Here is a 26,450-nt window from a genome sequence, read left to right as displayed (position 1 = left end):
TCACTCAACTGATTCTGAATGAGAGACTCCCCTCAGCCCCAACTAAAATTGCTACTATTACTATAACTATTACCAGTGGAAAGCAGCTAAGGCCAGCTAGAAATAATGTTGTCATTATGTTGTCATTAGCTCTTATTGCATCGTATTGCATCCTTCTCTCTGTTAATTGTTCAAAACTTTTTTCTTCTTTCTTTGTGGCCCATTAAGTAGATGTTAACCCACGATCAGTGTCAGTGCATCTCCAGGCTGCTACTCTGCTGCAATAAACCCTGTTTTTATAAGATGAGCATTCTCTAAAAAAACAAAATGCAGGAATAGAATAAAAAAATGTAAGCCATTTTTACCCATAGGGAAAGAAAAGAATTACACAAAATCTAAATAATATAGTGAATGCCAGGATGCAGAGTTTCTCAGTAGAACTTTATGTTGCAACAAGATGAGCAATGTTACTTATATTTATTTAGTTTTTAGAAGTTAAATTGAAGCCAGGAAAAAAGTCTTTAAAGTTTAGATAACTTTTTAATACAGCAAGAGGTCATCCGGTTCATTCTTAAAACGGTATGTGAATCATTTTGAGTATGTTTGAAATGCAGACAATGTTAGACAGTGTTCGTTGTCAAAATGCAAAAAACAACACATTTATCCTTTATTGTTTCTGCAGAAACTGAAGGTTATTTATCAAAAAAGAAGATTTCTGTCATACTGTTTAACTCACACACATATACACGCTTACATACTTTACAGTGCATTTGTAGTTGGGATTGAAACATACTTTTAAGTTTCATAGAAAATACATTTAATTCGAGACTAATTTTGACAATACAGCACAGCATCTACCTCTACAAACTCACTAGACTCAAGAGGTGGCAATACTACTTCTGTCATCCAGGAGGATTATGAGCTATGACATATTCAAGTAAGATGGTAAAGGATGTGAAGATATTTTCTTCCCTTCTTGACAATATTTTTCCCAACCAATAATTCATTGAAGAATGAGTAGCAGTGTCACATTGGACTACTGCCTATAATCTACAACTCTATTTTAAACTGTTGCGGAGCTAAAAAGAAAGGGTCTGTTATTCTCCCTTCACAGCAATATCCTGTTCTCCATTATCAAAAACCCTCTGTTATTTTGATGCTTATTACCAAGCTTGTAGTCTTCAAAACGATTTGTGCCATCAGTTGGACACAACACATAAATATTAATTACTCAGCTTTGGGGTTTGATGTTTAGCATATGAAACAGTTTCTTGCAGTCAATTGCCAAGCCAGCCTCTTTCACCAGCCACCCAGCCATTGCTTTTAATCATCCAGCACTTACCCCCCATTTCTTCAATTTGTCTCTGATCTCTGGCACTTGATTTAATTAATCAAATGCAAAATTGAAGCTATTAGCCACCTACTCCTCTGAGCTGGCAAAGTGAGAAAAAAATGTACTGGGTGGGAACACAGTCATACAGGAGGTAAAACTGAAACTTTTCTGGATCGAAATGACGGCTGACATTTTCATTTGTACAAGGATGAATCCAACAAACTTCCGCTTAGATGCAAAAAAAGCAATAAAAGGACAAAAATGTGTCTGTCCTTGGACAGCTTACTGAATGTTGATGGGAGATCAGAAATACATTGTCAAAAGATTTGTATGAATTCACAGCTCAAAACCAGACAGAAATAAAATACCTTCCTGTGGAGTTATTTCCTAAATAAAAATAACAACAGAAAATTGATTCAGTTGTGGATTTGTTTCCTTGAATTTAGGGTGCAAATGCAGGCATTAATATAGACCTTATTAAGCTGTTTAACAGAATCTGTGAAGGCAGAGTTTCCTGATCCCAGTAAGTCACATAGTGGAGGCAGTCAGTGTTAAAATGACGTGACAGCACTGAAACTCCAGTCTCTCAAGTAAAAATCTTGTATTTTTCAGTCTACATGCTGCTCCACTGCCACAGTGTTGCTAACTATTTTCAGTGAAATGTAACTAAAGTCTATTAAAAAAACAAGTCACACACAAGCATATACATGATATTGTTACTTTATATTTACAATCTGTTTGCCTCTCTTTTCCTTTCTTCCTTCATATTTTATCCAGTTCAGCCAAATTCTCCCCAAAAAGATGCTCCCATTTACATCGGATTCTCTTTCTGTTTTTGGACAATAATACGGGTCTAAAATTCCAACAAAAAAGTGTCTTATTAAGACTTTGTGTTTACCTGACATCACTAGGCAATGCGATTGTGCTTCTCTGCTATAATAAATTAAATCTTTTTTGGACAGTGTCATCTGAAAAAAACAAAACTCCATCCAGTGAAGTTAAAGGCAACTTCAGTGCAGTAACTCAGTTTATTTACATGTCCAGTGATCACGCAAAGAGATAGATATATGAAATGTTTTATCTAAATCTGAGGTGGATGTTTCACTTCCTTCCTTATGCTGTGATGCTGGTTCTGCAGCTGGTGATAGCTAGCTTGCTGACTACTTCTTACTTTACCAGAGGCGTACCCACAGCATTTAGATCCCGCTCCCACGGAGCAATATTGCTGTCTCTTTTCAGTGAGGTAGCTAATATTAAAAGTCATTAATTGCTTCAAAAATAGAATGCTAAGTTTGACTGAGAAGCAGCTAAATATGTCCATAAATCTACAAAGTTAGCAACACTGTGATAGCAAAGTAACTTAGTATAATGCACGTAAAACTTCAGAGTGGATTATCATGTGGTAAAGATTCTTCTTTGCTAGGTGCAATCCACATAAAGCCTCTTAGAATGAGTATAGGTTTTTCTTTTTAATTTAATTTATTCTGTCAGAAGAGCTAAACGAAGAGCTGCTTAGAACAGAAATTTTCACCTACAAACAAACAAACAACGAAAATTTTAGAAAGGAACACAATCTGCAATCAGTAACATTTTACATTATCAGTCAGGATGTGTTTTTGACACAATGTGGGAATTTCCTTTTTTTAAGACAGCAATTATCCTAAATACTGAGGAAACCCCCTAGTTGAGAACATTGAAAAGTAATATCTGATAGCTTTCCTACAAATCATGGAGCCATCACACATATTGCCTGAATAAAGTATGAAGGGAATTTTCTACTCGTCTTTGGAGGATAAATTTGTAAAATGCAAAGAGGGTGTTAATGCCTGGCATGGTTTGATTAGTCTGCCACAACGGAAAGGCACTTATTTTCTCCATGACTTGTTGTAGAAGAAATACAAACACACAAGTTTGAAGAGAGAGAGTTGAGCTCTTTGACTTGTCTGTTACACCTGTCTGACTTGTCTGCAGTTGTTCGGGAAAGACTCATTAATGACAGAACACTTTATGAAAATGATTAGGTTTGAGAACACCTCGTGTTCTAATGTTGATGATCTGTTGAATTCTTACACATCAAGTCTCTTAAATGTTTTGGATACCATTGCTCCTGTCAAGGTTGGAATGGTTAAAAGTAGGCAAAGGACGACATGGAGAAGAGAAGAGTCGGTCAGGGCACAGAAAAGAGAGTGCTGGAGAGCCGAACAGAAATGGCACAAGTCAAAACTCCAGATTCATTATGAGGTTTACAAAGAAAAGCTTTGTGTTCAACCAGACTTTGCGTAGAACAAGGGAGAGTTATTTTTCTGAAATCATCAAAAACTGCAGTAACAAATCTCATGTCCTGTTTGCTACAGTAAATAGATTAACAAACCCTCCAGTTTCACTGCCTTTAGAACACATTTCTACATCTAAGTGTAATGAGTTTGCAATATTCTTTAATGACAAAGTTCAAGCCATTAAAAATGCAATAATTTCCACAACACAAACAACTACTCTGCAGCCAGCTAGACACCTAGAGCTGACACATTTCTCACCTGTCACTGACAAAACAGTCAAAGAGATCATCTGCAGTCTGAGTTCATCAACGTGCTGCCTTGATGAGTTGCCCACTAGATTTCTAAAGTCTGTGCTGAGCAGTTTGTTATCACAACTCGCTCATCTAGTTAACATCTCACTCCAGACAGGAACTTTTCCAAAGGCTTTAAAAACTGCTGTCATGAAGCCTCTTCTAAAGAAGAGCAATCTTGATGCCACAGTACTGAAAAACTACCGGCCCATATAAAACCAGCCATTCTTAGGCAAACAAAGTTGTCTTTCTGACTTTCTGCTGTCTAACAATGCTTTTGATACTTTCCAATTAGGTTTTAGGCCCCACCACAGCACTGAGACAGCTCTGATCAAGGTGACAAACAATATCCGCCTGAACACAGACGCAGGCAAAGTCTCAGTCTTAGTTCTGCTGGACCTGAGTGCTGCCTTTGACACAGTTGACCATGCAATCTTATTACAGAGGTAAGAAGACTGGGTGGGAATCTCTGGTAGTGCTTTAAACTGGTTTAAATCCTATCTCGAGGACAGGAAGTTGAAATTGGTGACTTTGTCTCAGACAAAATAGCTTTGACCTGTGGAGTTCCCCAGGGGTCCATCCAAGGACCCCTATTGTTCAATATGTACATTCTCCCATTAGGCCAGCTAATATGCAGCTATAATGTGTCCTACCACAACTATGCAGATGACACTCAGATCTATGTGTCATTGACAGCAGGAGAACATGGGCCTGTAGATGCATTGTGTCACTGCATCGAACAGATCAGTGTGTGGATGCAAAACAATTTTCTCCAGCTAAACTCAAACAAAACTGAAATCATTCTATGTGGCCCACAGAAACAAAGAGAAAGTGTTATCAGTCACCTTGGAACTCTCTCTCTAAAACGTAATAATCAGGTTAGAAATCTGGGGGTAATATTGGACTCAGACCTGAACTTTAACAGCCTCATTAAATCAATAACATCAGCAGCTTTTTACCATCTTAAAAAACATTGCCAGAATTAAAGGAATTGTGTCTAAACCAGACTTAGAAAGACTAATCCATGCATTTGTCTCCAGCAGGTTAGACTACTGTAACGGCCTGCTCACTGGGCTCTCTAAACGGGCTGTAAGACAGCTACAGTACATCCAGAATGCTGCTGCTCGAGTCCTGACTAGAACCAGGAAATATGACCATATTAGACCAGTGATCAGGTCTCTGCACTGGCTTCCTGTCGCTCAAAGAGTAGACTTTAAAACAGCTCTGCTTGTGTACAAGTCTCTTTTTGGTCTAGCGAACCTCAGGGAGGGGTCTCCTGCTGGTGCCCAGAGTCAGGACTAAACAAGGTGAGGCTGCGTTTCAGTTTGATGCTCCTAAAATCTGGAACAGTCTTCCAGAAGATGTGAGACAGGCCTCAACTCTGACAACGTTTAAATCCAGGCTGAAAACAGTTAGTTTTGTCTGTGCATATGACAACTGAAAGTATTTTATCTGCACTCTTTGCTTTTAATTCAGTTATTTGCCTTCTTGTGATTTTATGTAGCTGTAAAGCACTTTGAATTTCCTTGTGTACGAATTGTGCTCTACAAATAAACTTGTCTTGCCCTGCCTATTTTGATACAAATGTGAATGCATTTGCCACAATATGAGTCCAATGGGAGTCCACATCAACGACTGAGCTTGCAGGCCAGTCAGTAACATGTGAGTGAAAGAATGAAGCAGAACAGCAGTCATTCATTCTTCATTATGTTGTTCAAATCCTTAAAGCATTCAGAAATACATGTATACAGTGTGAAAGTTGCAGTGAAAGTAGTGGAAGCTATCAATGTGTAGAATGGAAATATAAAAGAGCAAACATAAAGATTTAAATAAAGACTTTTCAAAAAGAATCAACAAAACCAATTTTCCACGTGATAAGCCGTTGTGATGTGAAAGATCATGACTGATCTCTGGGGCTTTGAATGATTTACTTGTGTTTCTCAAAGCACATCTGCACAAAGCACAGTTTTTCTTGCACGGCAACCCTTACAAAATCTAAAATAAAACCTGCCACAGCTGGAACTTTTCTTGAAAGAGGAATACTGCCTGTGAGTGTCTCACTGGTGGTGAAATTGAGTGACAGCAGCAGACATGTGGTCATCAGGCAGAGATGCACATTGGAGACAGTTCAAGTTTGCTGAGAGTGAAGGTGTTTTATCTTTTAACCTTGTGGACCTTTTATGTTTGGCAGATTCAACTCAGTGTTTTTTCAAAATCAACCTGCTACAAAAGTGTGATTATCATGTATTGTATGTAATTATATTTTTGCTATCATTTATATCAATTTTTTATACATTTTTTATTAAACCTTTATTTAACCAGATAAAAAAAGCGATTAAAACACAGGCACTGTTCGAAAGATTACCATTGTCGTTTTTTTTTAAATAGAGTGGAAAGCTTTCAGTGGAACAAATTCTGACAGTTTCAAATGAGATTGGAGATCATTCCTGCAGAGGGGGCAGAAAAACTGAAAGCTTTCTTTTCTTTTCTTTTCTTTTCTTTCTTTTTCTTTTACTGTTTCATTTCCAACACGAGGAGCAGAGAAATGCAAAATGTTCTTTTGACCATAAGGCATAACGGCTTTCAGTTCTCCGAAGAAAAGTGCCTAAATAGGTAGAAATCAAGCCAATGAGAGCCTTGTTAAACCAGAGTCATCCAGTGTGTAAATCGCCTTACATTCAAGGAAGGCATGCCAACTTTACCATACAATTCACAGTGGTAAGTGAGGTGGCTACAACCAGTGATAAATCTCAGAGGACTGTGGTAGACCGGAGTCAAGGACTGTAGGCAGCTGGTTGAAGCACACATATACACAACATCACCATAATCAAGTACAGGCAAAAAAGTTGCGGATATCAGAAGCTTCCGAGCTCTGAGGGAGAAACATGACTTGTTTCTGTAATAGAAACCAAGCCTCACCCTTAATTTGGAGATAAAATAGTTTACATGAACTTTGAAGCAAAGTTCCCCATCAATAATTAATCCCAGGTACTTGTAACTGGTTACCAGTTCAAGAATTTTACTTTGGGCAGTTCTGATTGAGGAGATGTTGTCAGATTTAAGACAATGTGCTGCACACCAAAGCAATTTGTAAGATCGGAGACAATGGCCACATTGCGACTCCACAATTTCATGAGAACCCAAAACAATAGTGATCAAGTAATAACTCAAATTACGCAAATTATGGCAGTTATTCAGACTGCCATGTAGAAATACACAGAAACACCAGTATGCACAAAACTGGAACTGTTAGTATTTTGGAAATACTACCATGTCTGTCATCCTGCAGAACATTGGATTTCATAGGTCAGATTGCTTCTTGGACATGGTCTACTTTCTCCAAGATAATTGGATACTTCACATTTTTTTAGGTGTACACATGTGCTCAACAGGGAGAATTTCATCTCTGTAACCCTGCATAACGCTGAGGCAATTTTCTCAGCTTCTGACAAAAAAATCCAGTTGTGCTGGGGGCTGGAAAGTATCCCTAACCCAGTTTACTCTGGGCAGTTCCTGAGAACGATAAAGACCACCCCATAGTGAAGAATTTGTTTTTCGAATTAATAGTGTAGCTATGAGCTACATCTACTTGTTATCCCTTGACCACTCTCGGAAGCTTGGTCTGATTCCAGGGTTATTTTCCAGTTTCCCTGTCAAAGCAAGGGTATCGATTTTACTTTTCCCCTTATTTTCAGAGTCTCATTAGTCATATTTTGCCTGAAAATTCACCACAGCACTGTTTACCTTGGCAGTCCTAGAGCTTGACCTACAACTCCTGGCAACAAAGCCAGTGAGGATCTGTAGACCACAGATGCTCTTGGATCTAAGAATGTATAAACTATGTTGCGTCTGTTGTGCGGGGAATAGTGGATAAGTAACCAAGGTGGGGATAGAGGGGATAGTTTTGACAGCACTCCTTCCATTTTTCTTCCCTATCTCGTCTATCTCATCACAGATTAGAGTCCTTCTGTACATCTTGATATAATTTCCTCTCCCTTTACCTTTATCACTTTTCTGCTGTCTCCTACTCTCAAATCTCTATTTGTTTCGCTTCAACCTGCCTGACTTTCTCTTTTGTAACTCAAACGTCTCATTTAACAGCCTCCTCCTTTTCTGAAAGTACCTTCAGGGAGTACAAATCCAGAGCCAAAATGTCTGATCGCATTGTGTAATCATGGAAGATTGCAAGCTTTTAATTAAAGCCAGGTTTAATTTTATTTCTCTCTCTCTGTTTTTTTTTTAATCAATGTCTACAGGTGAGCAGGATCAATTCATCGATGAGCAGAAAACGTGAGCAGCGTGTCTTATTTATGGTGGTGATAATGGTGATCTGCTACCTGTTGTGCTGGCTGCCCTACGGGATCATGGCCTTGTTAGCCACCTTTGGGCCTCCAGGCCTTATTACACCTGAAGCAAGCATCATCCCCTCAGTGCTGGCCAAGACAAGCACAGTCGTCAACCCAGTCATCTATGTCTTCATGAATAAACAGGTGAGAGCAGGAGAACTGTAGCTAGGGCCAGAGCCTGTTGTCTTTTGCTGTCACAAAATGGCAGGCAGAGGTGATCTTGCCCACTGATCCTAGAATTCCTGATTGTTTTCAAGGTGGTTGGTGGGCCCGTGTTTCATTGCCCTGTCAGGTGTTTTTGCAATGACATCTTGACACAGAATATTTTACATTATGTGCAGATGGGTGAATTGTGAATAAGAAGGTGACTTCTACATGTCTGACTCTTGCAAGTTGTCAAAATTTGTGAAAAAAAAAAACTGTTGGGAGGATCACAGAGTCCAACAACCTAATGGGATTAAGAACAAAGTATTAACAGAGAGGATTGGCTTTGATGTTATTATTTGAGTGTAATTTTAGTGTACTTAACAAATTTAATATTGTTTGTCATCAACTAACTATCCTTCATGTGGTTTTGCCAAATTCCTGGCACTCACCAGAGGGGAATGTGCAAACATCATGTGAAGTGTGGAGAGTTATATTCACACTAAGTCTCTATTAATCCTGGCCCTTGCTCTCTTTAAATAATATTATGAATCACTTTGGGTGTCATTATCTTTAATTGGAAGCTCTTACGCACAGCTTGCTATTGAATATGGCCTGGGATGACCACTGTGTTTTATTTACTCTTCTACTTTTAATAAAACTACTTTGAATAAATCATAAAATCCTACACAAACAGGCTACTGTCTGAGATATGCTGAGAACCGTATCTGCACATTGAACCTGTCAATGGAAAGGAGGCACCTGTGGTGGTTTGGGCACCTGATAAAAATGTATAATGAGCATATGTCTTTGCCAGGCACAGCATGATTGGAAAATGCCCCAAGGGCTGACCCCGGATTTGCCTGGGAGTAAATGTATCCGTTGTCCTGATATGCAATACTTAATATTCAGAAATGCATCATTTTAATATTAGAAATCTACACTTTTTATAAGAAGAGGTGATCTTACACAGTGGCAAACGTGGTCCCACCCTTTATGAAATGTGTTGCTGCCATCAATCAAATTCAAGATAGGATAATATTTTCAATTTAATAATAAAATACTTCTCTTTCAATATTTGACATGTTTTCTAAATTCTATTGTGAATAAAATTATTGTTTATGAGATTTCCAACTCATTGCATTCTGTTTTTATTTAAATTGTTCCTGGCAACCCAACCTTTTTGGAACTGGGGTTGTATCTCATCTCAGCTAACTATCGACAAAAAAGGGAATATCACTTAAGATGTCGCTTTAAACTAGCTTGCCACAAGGCATCCCAACATATTTAATCACAACTGATTGACAGAAGAATGCACCAATCATTTGGTGTGTATGGAAATAAACTCATTCTGATTCTGTCACCCAAACATAAGTGTGAGAAAAGCACTGCTGTTTTTTGTTTTTGTTTTTGTTTTTCATTTTTTTACTTATCTGTCGCAACTCGAAGGGAACAAACACAATTTTGGGCCATCGGAAACTTAACTAGACAGTGTCGGTCCTGCTCAGGGTTTTATGGCAAAGAGACAGAAGAGAAAGAAAAAGCCAAAAGGAAGGCAGAGTTGGGAAATGAACACCACTATCAGACAGCTTTTCTTAGTAATCCCTCACATCGTGGCTCTAGTGGCACACATACAGAGAACCATATTTGATTATTAAACTAGCTGTACATACATACTAAACTATTAATAAGGACTATAAATAAAGAATCATAGCGGACATTAAAAGTAGTGTCACATCTTCATGCAGCTTTTGCTGTTTTTTTTGTTATTTACTGAAATCCACTGATCGATGGAAACAAGCAGGTATTTGTTGAATTATTCAGCTGGAGCTTTTTTATTGAGCAGTTTTAGGTTAGACTGACCGGGAATTTAGAGCACAAAATAATTGCCGAAGAGGGTCCAAGATTCTTTCTCTTGAAAATTAGATTTAGCTATTTCTAGCAAAGGTCTTTGGCGAATCTGATAAGCTTTGCTGACCCACAAAGCCTGAGTTGTGTTTTCTTGAATTTGGTTGTGACTTCAGACACCCAAATATGTGCTCTCTGGCAAAGAACAAAAGTTTTTTTTCTCGTTATAATATGTCCCCTTTAAAGCAAACACAAAGTCCCAAATAATGTTTCTAACATGCTTTAGCAGTTCTAAAAATAAACCAACCACCTTTTTTTATGTTTATGAGGGAACTGTTCTGGGTGTGTATGATAGCAGCAGCTGCAGAAATCTGAACAAATCTAACCTGTAACTCCAACAGGGAGACACAAACACTCCTCCCGGTTGACAGCTACTATGTACAAGATATCCTACATGACATAAATGCAACATCAGCAGACATGAGCACTCAGTTCTTGCCAGGTACTTTACCTCAAACTGCAACATAAATATGTTTAGTTGGAAACTGGATTTTCAGATTTCACTGCTGAACATTGTTGTGTTTTGGACAGCAGCTTGTGACAAACGCAGTATTGTGAAAAAAGAGACTTTATTTACCATTTAAAAAAATTCCAGCACTTACTGGATCTTAAGATCAGGTAAAAACAGCAGACAAACAATGCAAAAGCAGTGTGTGTAAAATTAAATCCACCCGACGATTTAACAGCTTGTGGAACCACCTTTAGCAGCAGATTTTGACTGCACCATTGCAACACTTTGATTCTTTGCTTTTTTTAAGCTATTTTGTTGATATTTGTAGATTTTCTGCTGTGTTTGGGATTATTATCCTGTTGTATGACCTAGTTTCAGACATGTTTTAGCTGTCAGGCAGGCTTTAGCTAAAATTTAGCAGTTGGTAGGTTGAAACGGGACCAACTTTTTTTTTAATTTAAGTTATTTAAGTCTAGAATACTTTTCTATCTAAAACTGGAAAGCAACAACTGCTTCAATGAGATAATTTCTGATGTCTTTCCTCCTTGGTATGGTGTTAACAAACACCCGACCAGCAAAACTCCTGCTTTCATAGAGATGCTCACATTTGCTGATGATCAGTTTATCAAGTGGATTTGACTAACAGCACCTGGCTGCTTCTTACCCCCTCAGTCACTATGGAAACAGTGAAGGTGGGCTTTTTCAAAAATATATGTGTTCTGTACATTTTAAAAATAATAAATGAACAGAATACATATTATGAAATTGATCAAACTAAAAGTGAATATAGTCATCTCTTAAGTTTAACCTTAACATTCTAATAGTTAGACATTTTAGGGATCTCTTAAATACAATCTTACACACCCTCAGGTGTTGTACAACTGTCTACTGCAACACCACAATTAAGGTGACTGAAGTTGATAGAAAAAAAAGGGATATTAAACCCATAATACATGGTTTATGACACACTCTCACAGCAAAGAACTTCAGCTCACAGAGTGAATACCTCATTCTTTAATTTAATGGCTGTTTGAGTTGATTAACGATTCACATTTTGCTCCAAAAGGTATTTCATCAAAATTCTAGCTTACTTGGTTTTCTGGGCCTCTCTTTATCAAGCGGCTTTCTAAAGAAAATCTCTTTGCACAAAGCAATATGTTTAGAGTCAAGATTTAAGATGTTTTGTTGCATTCTGAGACAGAGTTTATCATGGTAAGAAAAAATAACTGAAGATAACTAAGATTGTCCCACTGGAGCAGCCTGATAAAACCTTTTCCTTCAAAAAATCTGTTTAATCTCATTCTGGTCTATGTGAAGCCCAAAGTGCTGTGTAAGGCTTTAGAAAATATTCCTCTCAGACTCTGTCAAAAGGATTTCATGTACTGTAAAGAGAATTATGTACAGTGCTGTATATTGGAAAGTAAATCTTATCACTGTGTTCAAAGACTTTCGAGTGTAATACGTTTTGTTGAAGTGTAAACTTTCTCCACAGAGTTGATGTCAAGAGTTATTTATTGCGCAGCTCGAAACTTGAATAAGAAAAATAAAGTGAAATAAATAAAAAGCAGGTTTTAGATGTCACTGTCATCTGGAGGTGGCACACTCTTCTTCTGTTACTGTCTCTCTCACACTGAAGACCTTCCACAGCCAGCTGACCGAAAAACGTCATCAATGTCACGCCAATGCAAAAGAGAGCAAAAGTGTGAAGAGGGGACACCGCATGTCCTGTATGTCATTTTCAGTCTTCAATTCCTCCCAGCCCGTTACTATGGAAACTGTGAGTTGAGGCGAGTTGAAGACTAAAAATGCTGTACAGATACAAGTAGCAGCTGGTGTGCATTTGTTCCGATCAAGTCAGCAGCGATCACAGCCAAGAGGCCTGAGGTGGATGTCAGAAAACCCTGGGATTATGGGTAAGTTTTTACTGAATCATCTCACGTTTTTTCAATTCTGTGAATACATTTTAGCGTGTACTCTATGTTTTCAGTCAGGGCAGAACATGGTGGGGGTGGGCTTTACACAAGCTGCACACCTTTGAACCCTCTGACCCTAAATTGGTATTTTACCGACAAACCGTGGGAATGTTAACTTGAGGCTTACTTATGTCTGAGCAGCCCATTCCAACAAGATCTGGCGACACAAATACAAAAATAAAAGCAACATCTATATAGAGAACCCAAATATAACCTTGATATATGTAGATTTTGAAACGTATTCCTTATCCCTATTACCTCCATTGATAACATAATTTTCCTTAAACCCCACCCACTTAGGAAACAGGATGTTTTCTCCACTTTGGATGTTTAGCACAGCTTGAAGTGTGTTTTGTTGTCGGTATACAAGCGCTATGTAGAAATGATCCACTTGCTTATATGATTTCCCTTTGGTATAAATGAAGTGTTAAGCTGTACTCTACGCTGGTCAAACCAAACCACCACAATCTACCACAAGCTAGATCTAATCTTTGCCCATTAAAAATGCCAGGTGAACAAGGAATTTCTCGGAGTTCTCAACCAAGAAAGTTAGTCTCTTTTCTGACTGAGATGAGGGACTTAAGAAATTATAAGTAATGTTGTGTAGGAATTGGAACCATGCTTGAAAACAAAGTTCTTCAGTCTGAGCAATAAATTTGTCTTGGGTAAATTGTAACATTGTTTGCTGTTTGAATACAACAATTGGTTTACCACAGCTCTAAAAACACTTTTGACCAATTTATTTGCGTTTTAAAGGCTTTTGATGTAGAGAAGGATGTTCATTACTACTTGCTCTCACCCAAACACAGCACACTTGTTCTTTCCTGCCTCAGATTTGGCATGCACCTACTAACGACATTTGTTTATGCAACACGTAACGTGATTTCCCTTTCAGTGGTGCTCTGCAGATTTAACGTAATTATGAAGCACTACTGCATTCAGCTGGTTTCTGAAATGCATTAGCAGCTGACTGCCCCTAACCGTTAGCGAGTCTTCTGTGTAGTTAACATTATGAAGCGAGCGAATGAATGGACAATTCAAACACAGCCAAGATCTGTGCCTGCGGTGGGGTGCATACACTGTGCTGTGACACTGACTGCTTGTCTTTGTCATTCAATCTGTGAAAGGTGTGTGGCTAACAGCCGCTCAGTTGGATTTAAAGGCACAGACACCAATAAACTCCCCCTGTAACAGCTTCAAAAGCAGGTTTCAACCGAAACGGTGACACTCTGTGTCGGATTTTGATTTCAAACTTGACATACATGTTCTCAGGACATATAAAGTTTAGTTTAACCTGTCAAAAAACGGGGTATAATGTTTTTCCCTTTATGTCATGATTACCTATGATAAAAGAAGCAATAAAAGCACCTCAAATTAAAAAGTAGTAATCAGCACATGCCAACTGTGAGATGTCAACTAAAATGAGAAAAAGAATGGGCTCCAAAAAGATCAAATCATCAGAGTATGAACTGCAGGTGAAATATTCTAAAAGATTTAGAAATACTCTCCACCAAAGCCATAAACAAATAAACTACACTAAACACACTATTCAGTGCTGTCATATCAGCATCTTCAGTTTTCACTGTTGTGAAATGTTGCAAAGCATTTTGACAGGTGCTGTGATCTTTAGTCTGAGCTTCTCTATCGCTGCTTAAATATTCAAATCCACAATTTGTTAACCGGTGTTTTTCATTCATGAGGAGCTCAAAGCACGCCTGAGCCTCTGAAGAGCCATCTGCCCTGTCTGCAGGTAGAACAGCGATTTAGCTTTATCTAAAGTCTCTCCCTATTCATATCCTCAGGACGGTAGATACAAATGCTATATTTTTCATCACCTGCTGATGAAACATTTTTTTAAATGCTGTTTAGCAGGAGAAAACAGACTGACACACTACTTTGTCTCTCAGTTCTCTAAATGACGTGCAGACTCGATTCAAAGGCCACTGAGAAAGTATATCCTTGGCAATGGCAAAGGCCTTGTCTATAATTATGAAGAGGAGATCCAGATCCATACCAAAATGCTGTGGGTTGACAGACACACAAACAAACCACACTGAGAAGAAATGCACATACAGTCTGCCATGTGATGCAGTAGTTCAAAATTTCACAGGAATCAGTGATCTGGATTGGAAGTTTTTTTTCTTCTTCTTTGTTTCTTTCCAATGACAAACTTAACTGGGACTGCAAGTTTCTTGCTTGTGACTGAATTGTATGTCTGTATTTATGTCTGTATTTGGATAACAAAATACTCCTTTAACAAAGGAAGATGATTAGAGCAGATATTTGAGTAAATCAGTTAGATTATAATGCACATCTGTTGCACAGCAGTGTGCACTGGTCTCAGCTGTACGTATTGATGGAAGGGTATATATGGGGCTGCTTTATTTGACTCTGGTACACCAGAACAGTAGGCTTGCAGTGTGGGTACAATAACTGTGTTTATTTTATTATTAGACAAATAACATGGATTTAATAAATTATACCTTATATTTATTAGACTGGTTTAGGTGCCTTCAGGCTGACCAGCCTCATTTTTATAAAGCTAGATATTTTCTTACAACAGTGTAATCATCTAATTAGAAATTTGGCTAACTCCAGGATTAACCATTTTGATAATACAGCCAAGTCTGTACACAGCTTTCCTCTGTTACTTGTTTTACGAGATACATACATTTCTTAAAGGAGATACATTGTGCTCTGTTGACAAGATGACACATTATTCTGAGTTCTTAAGGAAACATAAGTGACATGCTGTGGTCAAAATACCACAGCAAGGAGGTACAACAGTTCCTTTATCAAACTCTACTTTAAAAAATCCAGTTTTGTACTTTGGATGAAGATTCCTTGAAGCATATTACTATCAAATGACAGTGAACACCATGGAACACCTTTTTGTTTGAGGAAATACTCAAATGAAGTAAATAGGGCCTCTGCATCTGTCTGAAGAAAAACAGTCGCACGAGCGCTTACGCTAGCAGAAAGTCAGCTCAGACTACCACCCAGAAAAATTGACAGAAAAATACATGACGGGCAATTTTATTCTCAAATAGTTACAAATTCCTAATCTGCAGTTTGGCTACAGACAGTCGGTACTAGTCTCTGTTTTAATCACAAATCATCACAAGGTTGTGAAGTTACTGCACTGTGGATAGGGTAACATAACAGTCGGCTGGCAGGTTAAAACTCCTGTCAAAACCCGTGTAACAATTCCTCTGTCATGTATTGGCACCTTAAACCCTGGGCTTCACTCTCAAGTTTAATGCTAAGGAATGTTGCTTATATTGTGAAACCCATAACTTATCTTCCAAGTTTATCTTTGTAGTGGCAGTTCCTTCTAAGTGCTACAACTTCTGACAAAAGAACGGCAATAAGAAGTTTCTGGTTGGGATATATAACATCAGACAAAGTAGAGCATTGTTAGCTCATTCCCTTCTTATTTTAACCGTAGAACTAACAATGAGAATCTGATGTCAATATAGCAAAGCAAAAACCAAAAGTAACATAGAGCTGATTTCCTACTTCAGCGGTACATGAAATGCAGCAGGATGTAAAGTTGAAGTTAGTTTGTACTAAAGTGGGAAGCTGAATAATTCTACTCTGAACAGGGAGTGTGACACACTGCAAATAAGAACTGGCAACTGAGTGTTACATTTTCAGACCTAAAGGGTCCCAAAGAAAGTGAAAGCAGCAGCAGTGGACCTCTGTCTTTTCAATCCAATTACCAGTTATAATATTGGTGTAATTAAGCCTAACATTTTTATATTCAATTTGTTATAACTACATGTTCAATAAAATGAAAAAAAAAACAAAATTCAGCCAAACAACTTTGAACCATAGAGCGAAACTCATGAAGGCCAAATAAATAATGCAACGTATTATGCACGTGGAAATATCAAAATGGAAATGTGTTAATTTTCTTTGCTTTCAACAATTCAGGAGCTGCTAGCCCAATTCTAGTAGTCCGGTTTCTGCAATAAGCCACACAAGAAAAGCATGGCCAAGCAAAAAACACTCAGCAAGCCACATGAGCTGAGGGGCAGGCCTCTAGCTGTGGAAGTGCTGGCAGAGCAAAGTCTCAGCTGGCCGCAAGTCGGCCAAAAGCAGGTTTGCTGCAGAGGCCCCCAGTTCCAGTAACTAGGTCTGCTTCCTGGCATATTAAGCCTGGCACTCCCAGAGCAAGTTGCTTCATGGTCAGCCCCCATTTGACAAAAAGCAAACCGGCAAGTTTCTGACCACCTAACACAGCTCGATGAGTACGACAGCTTCTCACTCGGCCTTGCTCTGTGGCTTCTCATTTCATCCGTTCATTCCTCAAAACTCATAGAAATTAGCTGCTTAGGATTGGTTGGTTTTGGTTCCACACAAATGTTTACGCAGCACGTACAGGTGGTCTAACCTCACTTACATCTGGAAACCAAAGAGCTGATCTAATCTGTCACTATAGTGTTTAAACAAGTCCACCTTTAAACCAAAAATAACAGGTTGTAAAGATCGTGTGTCAGCAGATAAAGATGGTATTGAGGCAGTAACATCATATATAGAAAATGAAACAACCTTATGACCTTATTTCTGCCTCCAAACCACCAGGACATAGTACTGGTTCCCCCCTTAAAGTTTGTATCATATTACCTTAAATATGCTGTTAAATTACTCTCAGGTACTTCAGGTTAAAGGCAAGCACTCAATTTGTTAGGAAGTATTAAGTCAGTAACGCTTTCCATCACAGAATTTAGAAACTGCAGGAAATCTGTAACGCAAGGCTGGTTCCATGTCTCGCTTCAGTGTGAGGAAATGATTGATTTACAATATAAACATAGTGCACCGCTGTGTTGCATTGAGAGGAGAGAGGAGTGCCAGGAAATCCCGAAAGGAAGTCAGATGATTGTCATTCTCTTCACACGTTCCTGTGTGCTACTGCTCTCAGATCTATTAATTTTTCCCCCCGTTGCAGTCTGTGGAGTGCATGATACTCCATAACACTGAGGAGTTTACTGAATCACATTAAGTCAAGTAATTGTCATGTGAAGTGGTAGTTTATGCGCTGATGCTTATAAGAGAGGCTTAATGCTTCTCATCATTGACTCACTTAATTTAGCTTCCTTAAAATGCTTTTTTTCTCTCCCTTTTTTTTGCAGTATTATGTAGTGAAATGACTCTGTGTTTGGTACAGTCTGCGGTGAGAACATCAAATGTTTCATCTTGGACTGTTACCTAACGAATAAAACCAATGACTCCGCTTTCAAAGCAAACGTGTGTTAACTGGCAATGATTCTTTGTATACAGTCATATAGAAACAGAACAGGACTTGATCCAAGCTGATGTCTTAATCTTTGAAAAATAGATGAGCTTCTTATTGTCAAAAGTTGATTCCTGACATTTGACCCTTCAGTTGTCATCCTGTATCCGTGGAGGATCAGGCTAGATCACAGAGCATCATGCACACCCGATAATGCATGTCTTAGAAGACCATTCCTGAGTCATACACAGCCTTTTCTTTTCTGGATTTTCTGTCAGCACGTCTCTATCCTTTCATCTCCCTGTCACGCTTCATCATTTTATCTGTCATACCAACACCTTTCTCACCATAGCCTTGAAGCCTCTGTGTTTTAACTAACTTCATCTGCTACCTGTTTGTCTGTATTCCTCCATCACACTCTCTCCTATCTTTCCAAACATGTTTTCAATGTGGTTTTTGGACAAACTGAGGGGAGCAGGGAGTGTATGTCAGCACCACAGAGAGTTGCTGATCATCTTGTTTCTCCACATCTCCTCACTAGCTTTCACTTTCAGATGACCTGAAGGTTGCAGGCAGACTGACAATAGGGATGAATGTGATGCTCGTAGATCCAGCGTGAGTGGAATTTTTTGGTTATAACCTCGGGCATTTCTGTCTTTTTCTGCATCTCTTCCTAGGCAGCAAACATTTGATAGACAGAAATGAGCAGGAGAAGTTCAATGATGAGTCAAATAACTACAATTCTCAATAGATGAGTTCATGTTGTTTAAACACTGGTACTAAGATTTCTGACTTTCAAAGCCTGTTTGGCTCTCAATCCAAACTCCATTGTTTCTTGATTTCTTTTTACAAAGATGGTTTTATGTATCAGGAGCAAAAAAAAAGAAAAAAAAATCATCTGGTCCTTACCAGTTGTTAAGGTAATAGGTAAATACAACTCAGATGAACAACAACATATGACATATTACATTGTGTTATCATTTATTTAACGAAAACTAAAACAAAGCACAGAAGTAGTGTGTAAAAAAACTAACTGCCTCCATGGGAATTAAGAGAGTAAAGAGCAGCCAGGTGCTGCTCGTCAGATGAATTGATCATCAACAAGTGTGAGCACCTCTATAAAAGTTTTGTTAGTTTGCTGGTTTGGAGCATTCAGGTGTGTGTTAACACAATGCCAAGGAGGAAAGACATCAGCAATGATCTTACAGAAGCAATTGTTGCTGCCCATCAGTCTGGGAAGGGTTATAAGACCAGGTGGTCCTGGTGCTGCAGCAACGGGACCTGGACACCTCGCAGTCATTAAGTATACCAATTTATTGTGAGGCCATCTGTCCGACGGCTAAAGTTTGGCTGAAACTGGCTCATCAACAGGACAATGATCCCAAACACATGCTGGCTTTTTTTCGTTGGTTTTTCATGATATTGAATTATGGGAACTGCTTAGTTTTCCACACGCATTTTGGCTTTAGATTTTGTTAAATAAATTGCGACTCAGTGTAATACGTAATGTATTGATTTACCTCATTTTAGATCTGGTGAGGACAAGATGATCTTTAATGGAAAAAAAGTATAGAAACATATTGAAATTAAAAGGGGGTGTATTTTTCTCACATGCTTATACATATTTAAGACATAATCCTACCTGTGGAACTGACTCAGAAGAAGCTCTGACGCACTTGCCCAAAGGGCTATTCGACCCAACGTTGTGACTCATTTATATTTCCCCTGGATGATTTCTCGATAGCACTTGAGGCCTTACAAGCGATCTGGTTCTGACGATACCAATAATACTTCAATTTCATGATTCACACAGTGCCAATTCACAGCAAATGTCACCCAGAGGCACTTGAAACACAAAATAAACATTTTCACTAGAAGTCCTTGAAAGAGGCTATTTGTTTTGTCTAGAATGAGGTTGCTTAACAATATGAAACATATTTTTGCTTGTATCTTTTAAAAGTAGCAATAAGCTGCTGTGCTCTGAACATCATCTCTCATTTTTGCACTTGTTTACATCTCAGTAAAAACCCACATCAACATTACAGTTGATGTTGCTTTTATAAAATAAAGCATTGATGTCACAAACCCGTTTTGTCTCTCTTGGTAAGCATCATTATACATTTTAATGAATGTGATTTTTTTTTTTGGGGGGGGGTGTTGTTTTAATTTCTTGAAAATAACAAGGTGCTTTCATCTCATGTTGCACTCATGAGAAAATGTAGTAGACTATAAGTATACATGAAACTCTGAAAGTATACTAAGTATACTACGTTTACTCAAGAGTCGCATCTTTTTACGGTCTGCATCAGCGGGAACTCAAGAAGAAGAGTTTAAAATGCAGTAAACACAACACAAAGCATGAGCCTTTGTTTTTAGAATAGGTCACGGATGTGGATGGACATGCCCAGAATCTCAAGGACAGCCAAATACTCTGAATGCATTCTTGTGCTTTCAACTTGTGGCCAGGGTCTTCAATTATTCAGAATCTTGCCATCTGTCCATCATTATGATGAGATACCCAGATATGAGCGGGGCTTTGTTTTACGTACAGGTTAGTGTAATACAGGCAAATATGCATGAAGTCACAATCTTGAGACATCCAGAATTGTTTCTTGGATTTAAAAATTTATCCAGGGCTCCATTCACTATTTATTATGCCCTGACAGATGGTCTATACATTTCAATGCCTTTTCTCTGTACCTGGAGACAGTCTGTCCTTTTCTGTTCTGTTTCTTGATTCTGGTCAGAATACAGTATTTGTGGAGTTGTAGACCTGTATAGGCCTATGAAAAGGTTTTATTGTCTGTTTACGGTGATATCTCTTGTTCTTTAGCAAATTAAAAATCACAGCAGAATTTCAAACCAAAGATTTAATTTAATTTTGCATTCTTCTTATGAATGCAAAATGCAACAGAAAAAATCTTACTTGATCATTGCTGCTCCTGATGAGAATGCCACAACCAGCTGAATGCTTAGAAGGCTTTGATTGAATATAAAAGCTGAGGACAATGTGGGGCTGGTTTTAATTGATACAAGGAGTGATGGTGTCTGTGAGGGAAAACTTGGATATCGGCTGGTTTTAAAAGATTTGATGTTTTCAGCTTAAACTGCATCTTCAGACCTTCATTTTGTCTTGCATCCTGTACGTTATTGTGCTTTGAAATAATATGATACAGAGATGATTCCTCATTATCATACTGTACTTTTGTGGGCTTCCTGTAAAGAACTGGATTCTGAAAAACACTACATGTGGATTAAAAAAATAAAGTAAAAGTGTGTGTTTTTGGTCATACAGAGCAGGGATCTGTACTGTGAAGCAAGTTCAACTTATCCAGGATATCCCCAGGTTTTTTTTTTATTCTGAGTATGTGCACCCAACACAGCTGCTGCAGCCAATTAAAGCAAGGCAGTCTATATCTGTCAATGTACAATTGTTATTTTATTAAATGAATGAGCTGCAGGTGTGTTCTTAAAGCATACAAAGGTCTCAGACAATCTGAAAATGGCTTTTATTAGTTTTTCTTCGTATCAAATAAGGCTCAAACAGAAAACAATTAAGTTAATGTCCTCCTGCCCACCTTAGAATTATATGATGAAAGAAAATCGGTTGATTTCATTTAGCCTTGTGTTAAAGCATTTTATAAGGTGGATGTGCATGTGAGCATGAGTGTACTGCAGACATCTTTGGGTGCAGTTTGGAGAATTTCATACGTTGCACACTCGCTTTAGGAAGAAACTGTAAGTAAAACATTGCTAGTTTGAACATGTGTTGATCTCTCACTTCAGAATCTTACACCCATCATCTATACATCTGGAGTAGGTTAGATTTCAGGATAAGTTGCTATGATACAACACAATCTGCAAGAAAATCTGCTCTTCTGATCCTGTTTTAAGCAGATGTTAGCTTGGCTCATCTGTCAGTCCCTGGACCTGTGACTCCAAACTGAGTGCTCCCACTGCTGTCTATTGCCGGTCAGACACTGGCTGCTCCTAAGTACTACACAGCACCTCGTGTAGAATAAAAAAAGAAAAAAATTACTGAAATATGTTGTCAATGATCGTTTACATATGCATCTAAAGTCAATGCACCAGTGCTGGGAAACAGACACTGTGACAAACTGTAGATCCCAGCTGAGTCAAAACATTTCAGTTCTAAAATATTTTGTTGTTTCTGTTTCACCAGACCTGAAAAAATATGTGTATAATTTCAGCCTGCCCTTAATGTTGAAGAGCAGTCATCATTTGTGGAGTGTTAGGTGTTTTGCTTTCCTTTTCCAGATGCCCTGCAGCCTTTCTGTGAAGCTAAAGGGCAGTTGCACCAACTTGAGTCCTGTCTTTGTTTTCTTTTCATTACAATTAATCTGTTGGAGTCCAGAGTAGTAAAATGAACCTCTGCTGCTATTCCTTTATACTGTCTTGGATGATGCAGACACAAAGGGACACCAGGCATCCTCAACTCTTATCTTTAAAGAGTTCTCATGTTTATCCACAGCTGCCTCGAAGCAGCACGAAGCACCATGGAGACTGCAGCAACCACTGCTGATCAACAACTGACCGCTGGAAAGTTAATACCATGTAATGAATAAATGATTCAGGTCAGCAGTAAACTAGTTGTTTATTTTCCCAACTTAAATCAAATTATTTCGATTCAGTTCCACCACATATTTTTTTCTTTGGACATCCACAACCCCTGGGGTGTCCACCACCCCTAACTTTAGAGCTGCTGACCTAGATTGATCTCGTAGAAAATATATGCAAAAGTGAGTTTAACAGCCCTCTCTGGCAGTAGCTACATTTCCTTTGCCTATGTCACACAGTCCTCTAGGGCACTGGTGGCATATAGGTTAGAGAATCTGATCAGCAACTGACAGCTGCACATTTAATTTCTGGGCCATAAATATTAATCTCAGTGATGAAAGTAGCAAACAAACAAAAAAAAAACCCTGAAAAGTAGGCCCCTAATCTGCAAACTGGTCCACTGGAGTGTTTCAGGAGGCAACAGAGCAGAATGGTTATATTTATACCAAATCTATACATTGCCCTAATAGAGTATCTCCCAGTCTGCTTCCCAGTGTTGGCGCCTCAAGCAGCATCCAGGTGGGAAACTGTGTGAACCTGAAAATGAGGGCATCACTCCCCTGGTTAAAGAAATCCTGTCTGTATGTGAAAAAACCAACGGTCAAGGTTGCAAATGAGGGATTTCCAAGGTGTCCTTTCCATTTTCTACACAACATGTTCCACTGTGAGTTGAATGGAGCCTCACACCATAATGTACTCTTCAAGCAAGCATTGTAAACCTCTTCCAACGTTTAGTTTTCTCTGATGTATAAACGTCAGGAAATAGTTACAACTTCCTCTTCATACTGATGCAGCTCATTAAATCCAGATGAACTGATGCCTGAAGAAAAAAAATGGGGCAGTTAAAAAAGAATGAAGACATAGCTTGCATGTTAAATAGCAACATTTTGCCTCAAACTCTGAAACTGAAACCTATTCTTCCAAAAAGGCCTGAGTGATACTTCCAGTTGCACAATGGAATGATCGATTACGTAGTGCAAATATCTCGTTGTTTTACTCAAGAGAAAGAATTGCTCTCTTCCATTTTCAGACGCTTTCTCATTATACAATCACATTAGCAAAATCACTTATCCAGCTGAAAATGCAACAACGGTTTGCACTCCTGACAGAGAATGTTATCAGCTAACCATTTAATTTAAAAACAAATTATTTGTTTTCCTTGGTGTACTGCACCAAAATCAGAAGGCAAGTGACACAGTAACCCGAATGACAAAGTGTTGCTGCCGGGTGCTGGCATATATAGGAGGGCAGGAATCACTGATAAATGATAATTAAATTCAATTTGCCTAAAGGTTCAGAAGAGAGAGTGACTGGCAAAGAGGTAGAAAAATTTGGATCCCTTGGGTAGAAGCAGCAACTTTTCCCAAATATAAATCATGTTCATGGTTAATCAGTTACAGGTTTTAAATTTATATTCCAAGTATTAAGACAAAGCCATAAGCGAATTTGTCTAGACTGTAATTTATTCCACTTTGGTCTAATCATGTGTTTTTTTATGCTTGCCCCAGTTTTACAGATGTTTCCAAGCCCTACTGAGTTGTGAGGCTCCACGACGAGGCTCCAGCGTCAAGAGCTCCTCCAAGGCTGCTACAAAGGGCATGAGGGGGACCGGTCCCCGCCGTACCAATGACCTCCTGTTTATGGTAGCCTCATTGGGTCAACCTGCGACCACTCTGCCACAGCTGGCCCCGTCCTGTGAACCCACCATTGACATCACCAAAGAGCCCTCTTCAGAAAACAAACCTGTCATAGTATCACTAGTGACCCATTTTGATGGCTGACGATTTGCTGTTACAGTGAAATGTTGAAGTACCCATCCAGAGGGTTGTTGATAAAGAGGAGAAGTGTTGCAGATGCTCAGATAGCAGCAGCCTGCCAGTCCAGGTGGATTTAATGCAGCTCCTGTGACAGCTCTGTCCCGGCTGGTCCAGTTGACAGGCTCATAACAAAGGGAAACCTTGGACTGTCTCTGGACAATATGAGCAATAATCTGAGTGGTGAACCTGCAGAATCTGGGACCCTATGTTTCTCTGCAGAGAACATAGGCATTTACTAAGAAGGAGCATTTGACAATTTCTGAAGTAAACACTGTTTCTCTAATAAAATATGGAATCATAGGGATCATTTGTTTTGTGCAATATCTAAGCTATAGGTTTGGTAAGTCTTTCGTTCTCATAAAATGACAGGACTGTGTTCAGAGTGAAGGAGGAGTAAGATTTATTTTGTTACTGGCAGTGGTTACAAGATAAAGTAAAGATCACAAGCTGTTCATAACCCCAATCATTTTGAAGTCTTACCCAATACAGATATGGTTGAAAAAAAAAAGACAAAACAGGGAAGCCAGAACAAAGAGACTGTACTGATTTTACTGTCTTTTAGCACTCCCTTTTGAAGCTGGTTTTAAGTGACTTATACATGTAGCGTTGCTATTGTAGCATGCTATTGGCAATAAAATCTATTTTCAGGAGTAGTGACTGAAAAGTTAATCATAAGAGCATGTTGGAGAGTTTCTGTATGGATCCTCCAATTAAAACTGTGCATGTGCACTGTTGGAAAAAAATTGCAAATCAGTTTGAATCTGTTCTTGTTAAATAGATAGCACTTAGTGAAAAATCTGAAAAATGTATTTGGTGTACTGGTTTATGTTTAACATTTTGTTTTATATTTATACATGTTTTATATTTCATAGTTATTTCTTATTTGTGCCCATGTACTCAAACTGAAGGGAGAATCTGAAGAAAAGAAGTGTTCACAGACCATAAAATGTAATCTTTGTAGATTCTTGAAACTAAGGTGTAGTGTGCTGTTCATGGCCATGTTGTCACCAGCGTTTCAGCCTTTTTTACATTCATGACTTACACACTTTTCAAGATATTTGAGAGTCTGTGTGCAGAGTTTTACAGTCTGAATGATCTTGTTACAGAATGTGAACATTCTAAAAATCAATCAAAACTACTTTTACAACATGAAAAATGACTTTCTCTTTTAAAAATACAACTTTTAGATGGAGTAAGTGTGTATATATTGTTTGCGAAGTACTTTTCATCACCGTAATAGATTTTTTTGATTACTCAGAGTAAAGGGGAGGAGTTTCTGAAAGCAGTGCAGTGATGCAGTGTAGTCAGTGACACTTCAATTGGTTTGGTCTTTTTGGTTCCGGCATAACACAAATTGTAGTCTGTGCTATGTTTGTTTTTTTCTTAATATTTCCCACAAACTGTTCTCTATGTACTGTCAAGGTCTTGATCTTGTTTATCATTAATATACATGAGTTGATACCAAAGTAAGGGACACTTTCATATTTTGGAACGGCGTTGATCAATAAAACTTCTAAAACCTGAATCATTTTGCAACTTTTTTTGAAAGTTTGAAGTAGAGTGGTCATACGTCAAACAACTGTTAAATGTACTAGATGTATTGTAGAGTATTTATATCCTAAAAAAAAAAGAAAAAAAAGAGTATGTATATCCTGTTTAGGGATGGGAATCTAGAACCACCGGCTCCTAGTAGCTAGATTCCGTGGACTCCATATATCCTTATATCCACCTGCCTAACCTGCCTAGTTAGTTCATAGGTTCTGCTAACGTCTGACGCATTGACTCAGAATGTTTTCTGCATGGCATCGAGGCAGAAGCGTTCCAAAGTTTGGTTATATTTCACCAAAAAGGACAATATTAGGGCCAGCTGCAACATGTGCAGAGATTTGATCGCATCAAACGGGGGAAATACCTCCAACGTGCTGAACCATTTGACCACACAGCATGCAATTACTTTGCAAGAATGTAAAGTCTTTGACACGCTGCTAAGTGATGGCAGACAGCGTCTTCTGTCTCAAAAGTCCCAGGAAACTCTACATCAGATTCACATTCTTAGACTGCAAAATTGTTTGTATTTTGTATCTCATTGAAAACGGAAAGGACGTGCCAGCTGTCACTA

General features: G+C 38.5%; 1 protein-coding gene across 1 annotated transcript in view; it reads left to right on the top strand.

Annotated features, from left to right (window-relative positions):
• Nucleotides 1-25,822, top strand: part of LOC140269303 (vertebrate ancient opsin-like) — a 66,911-nt gene extending 41,089 nt beyond the window's left edge. The window contains exons 3-4 of the mRNA XM_072364341.1: nt 8,135-8,368; nt 24,023-25,822. Coding sequence (XP_072220442.1) covers nt 8,135-8,368; nt 24,023-24,295 — 507 coding nt within the window. The 3' untranslated portion in view covers nt 24,296-25,822. The remainder of the gene's footprint in view (nt 1-8,134; nt 8,369-24,022) is intronic.
• The last annotated feature ends 628 nt before the right edge of the window (nt 25,823-26,450 follow it).

The sequence above is a fragment of the Leuresthes tenuis genome, unplaced genomic scaffold, assembly GCF_036924035.1.
Source record: "Leuresthes tenuis unplaced genomic scaffold, fLeuTen1.0.hap1 SCAF_14, whole genome shotgun sequence".
Taxonomy (NCBI): Eukaryota; Metazoa; Chordata; class Actinopteri; order Atheriniformes; family Atherinopsidae; genus Leuresthes; species Leuresthes tenuis.
This window is presented reverse-complemented; position numbering and strand designations above follow the sequence as displayed.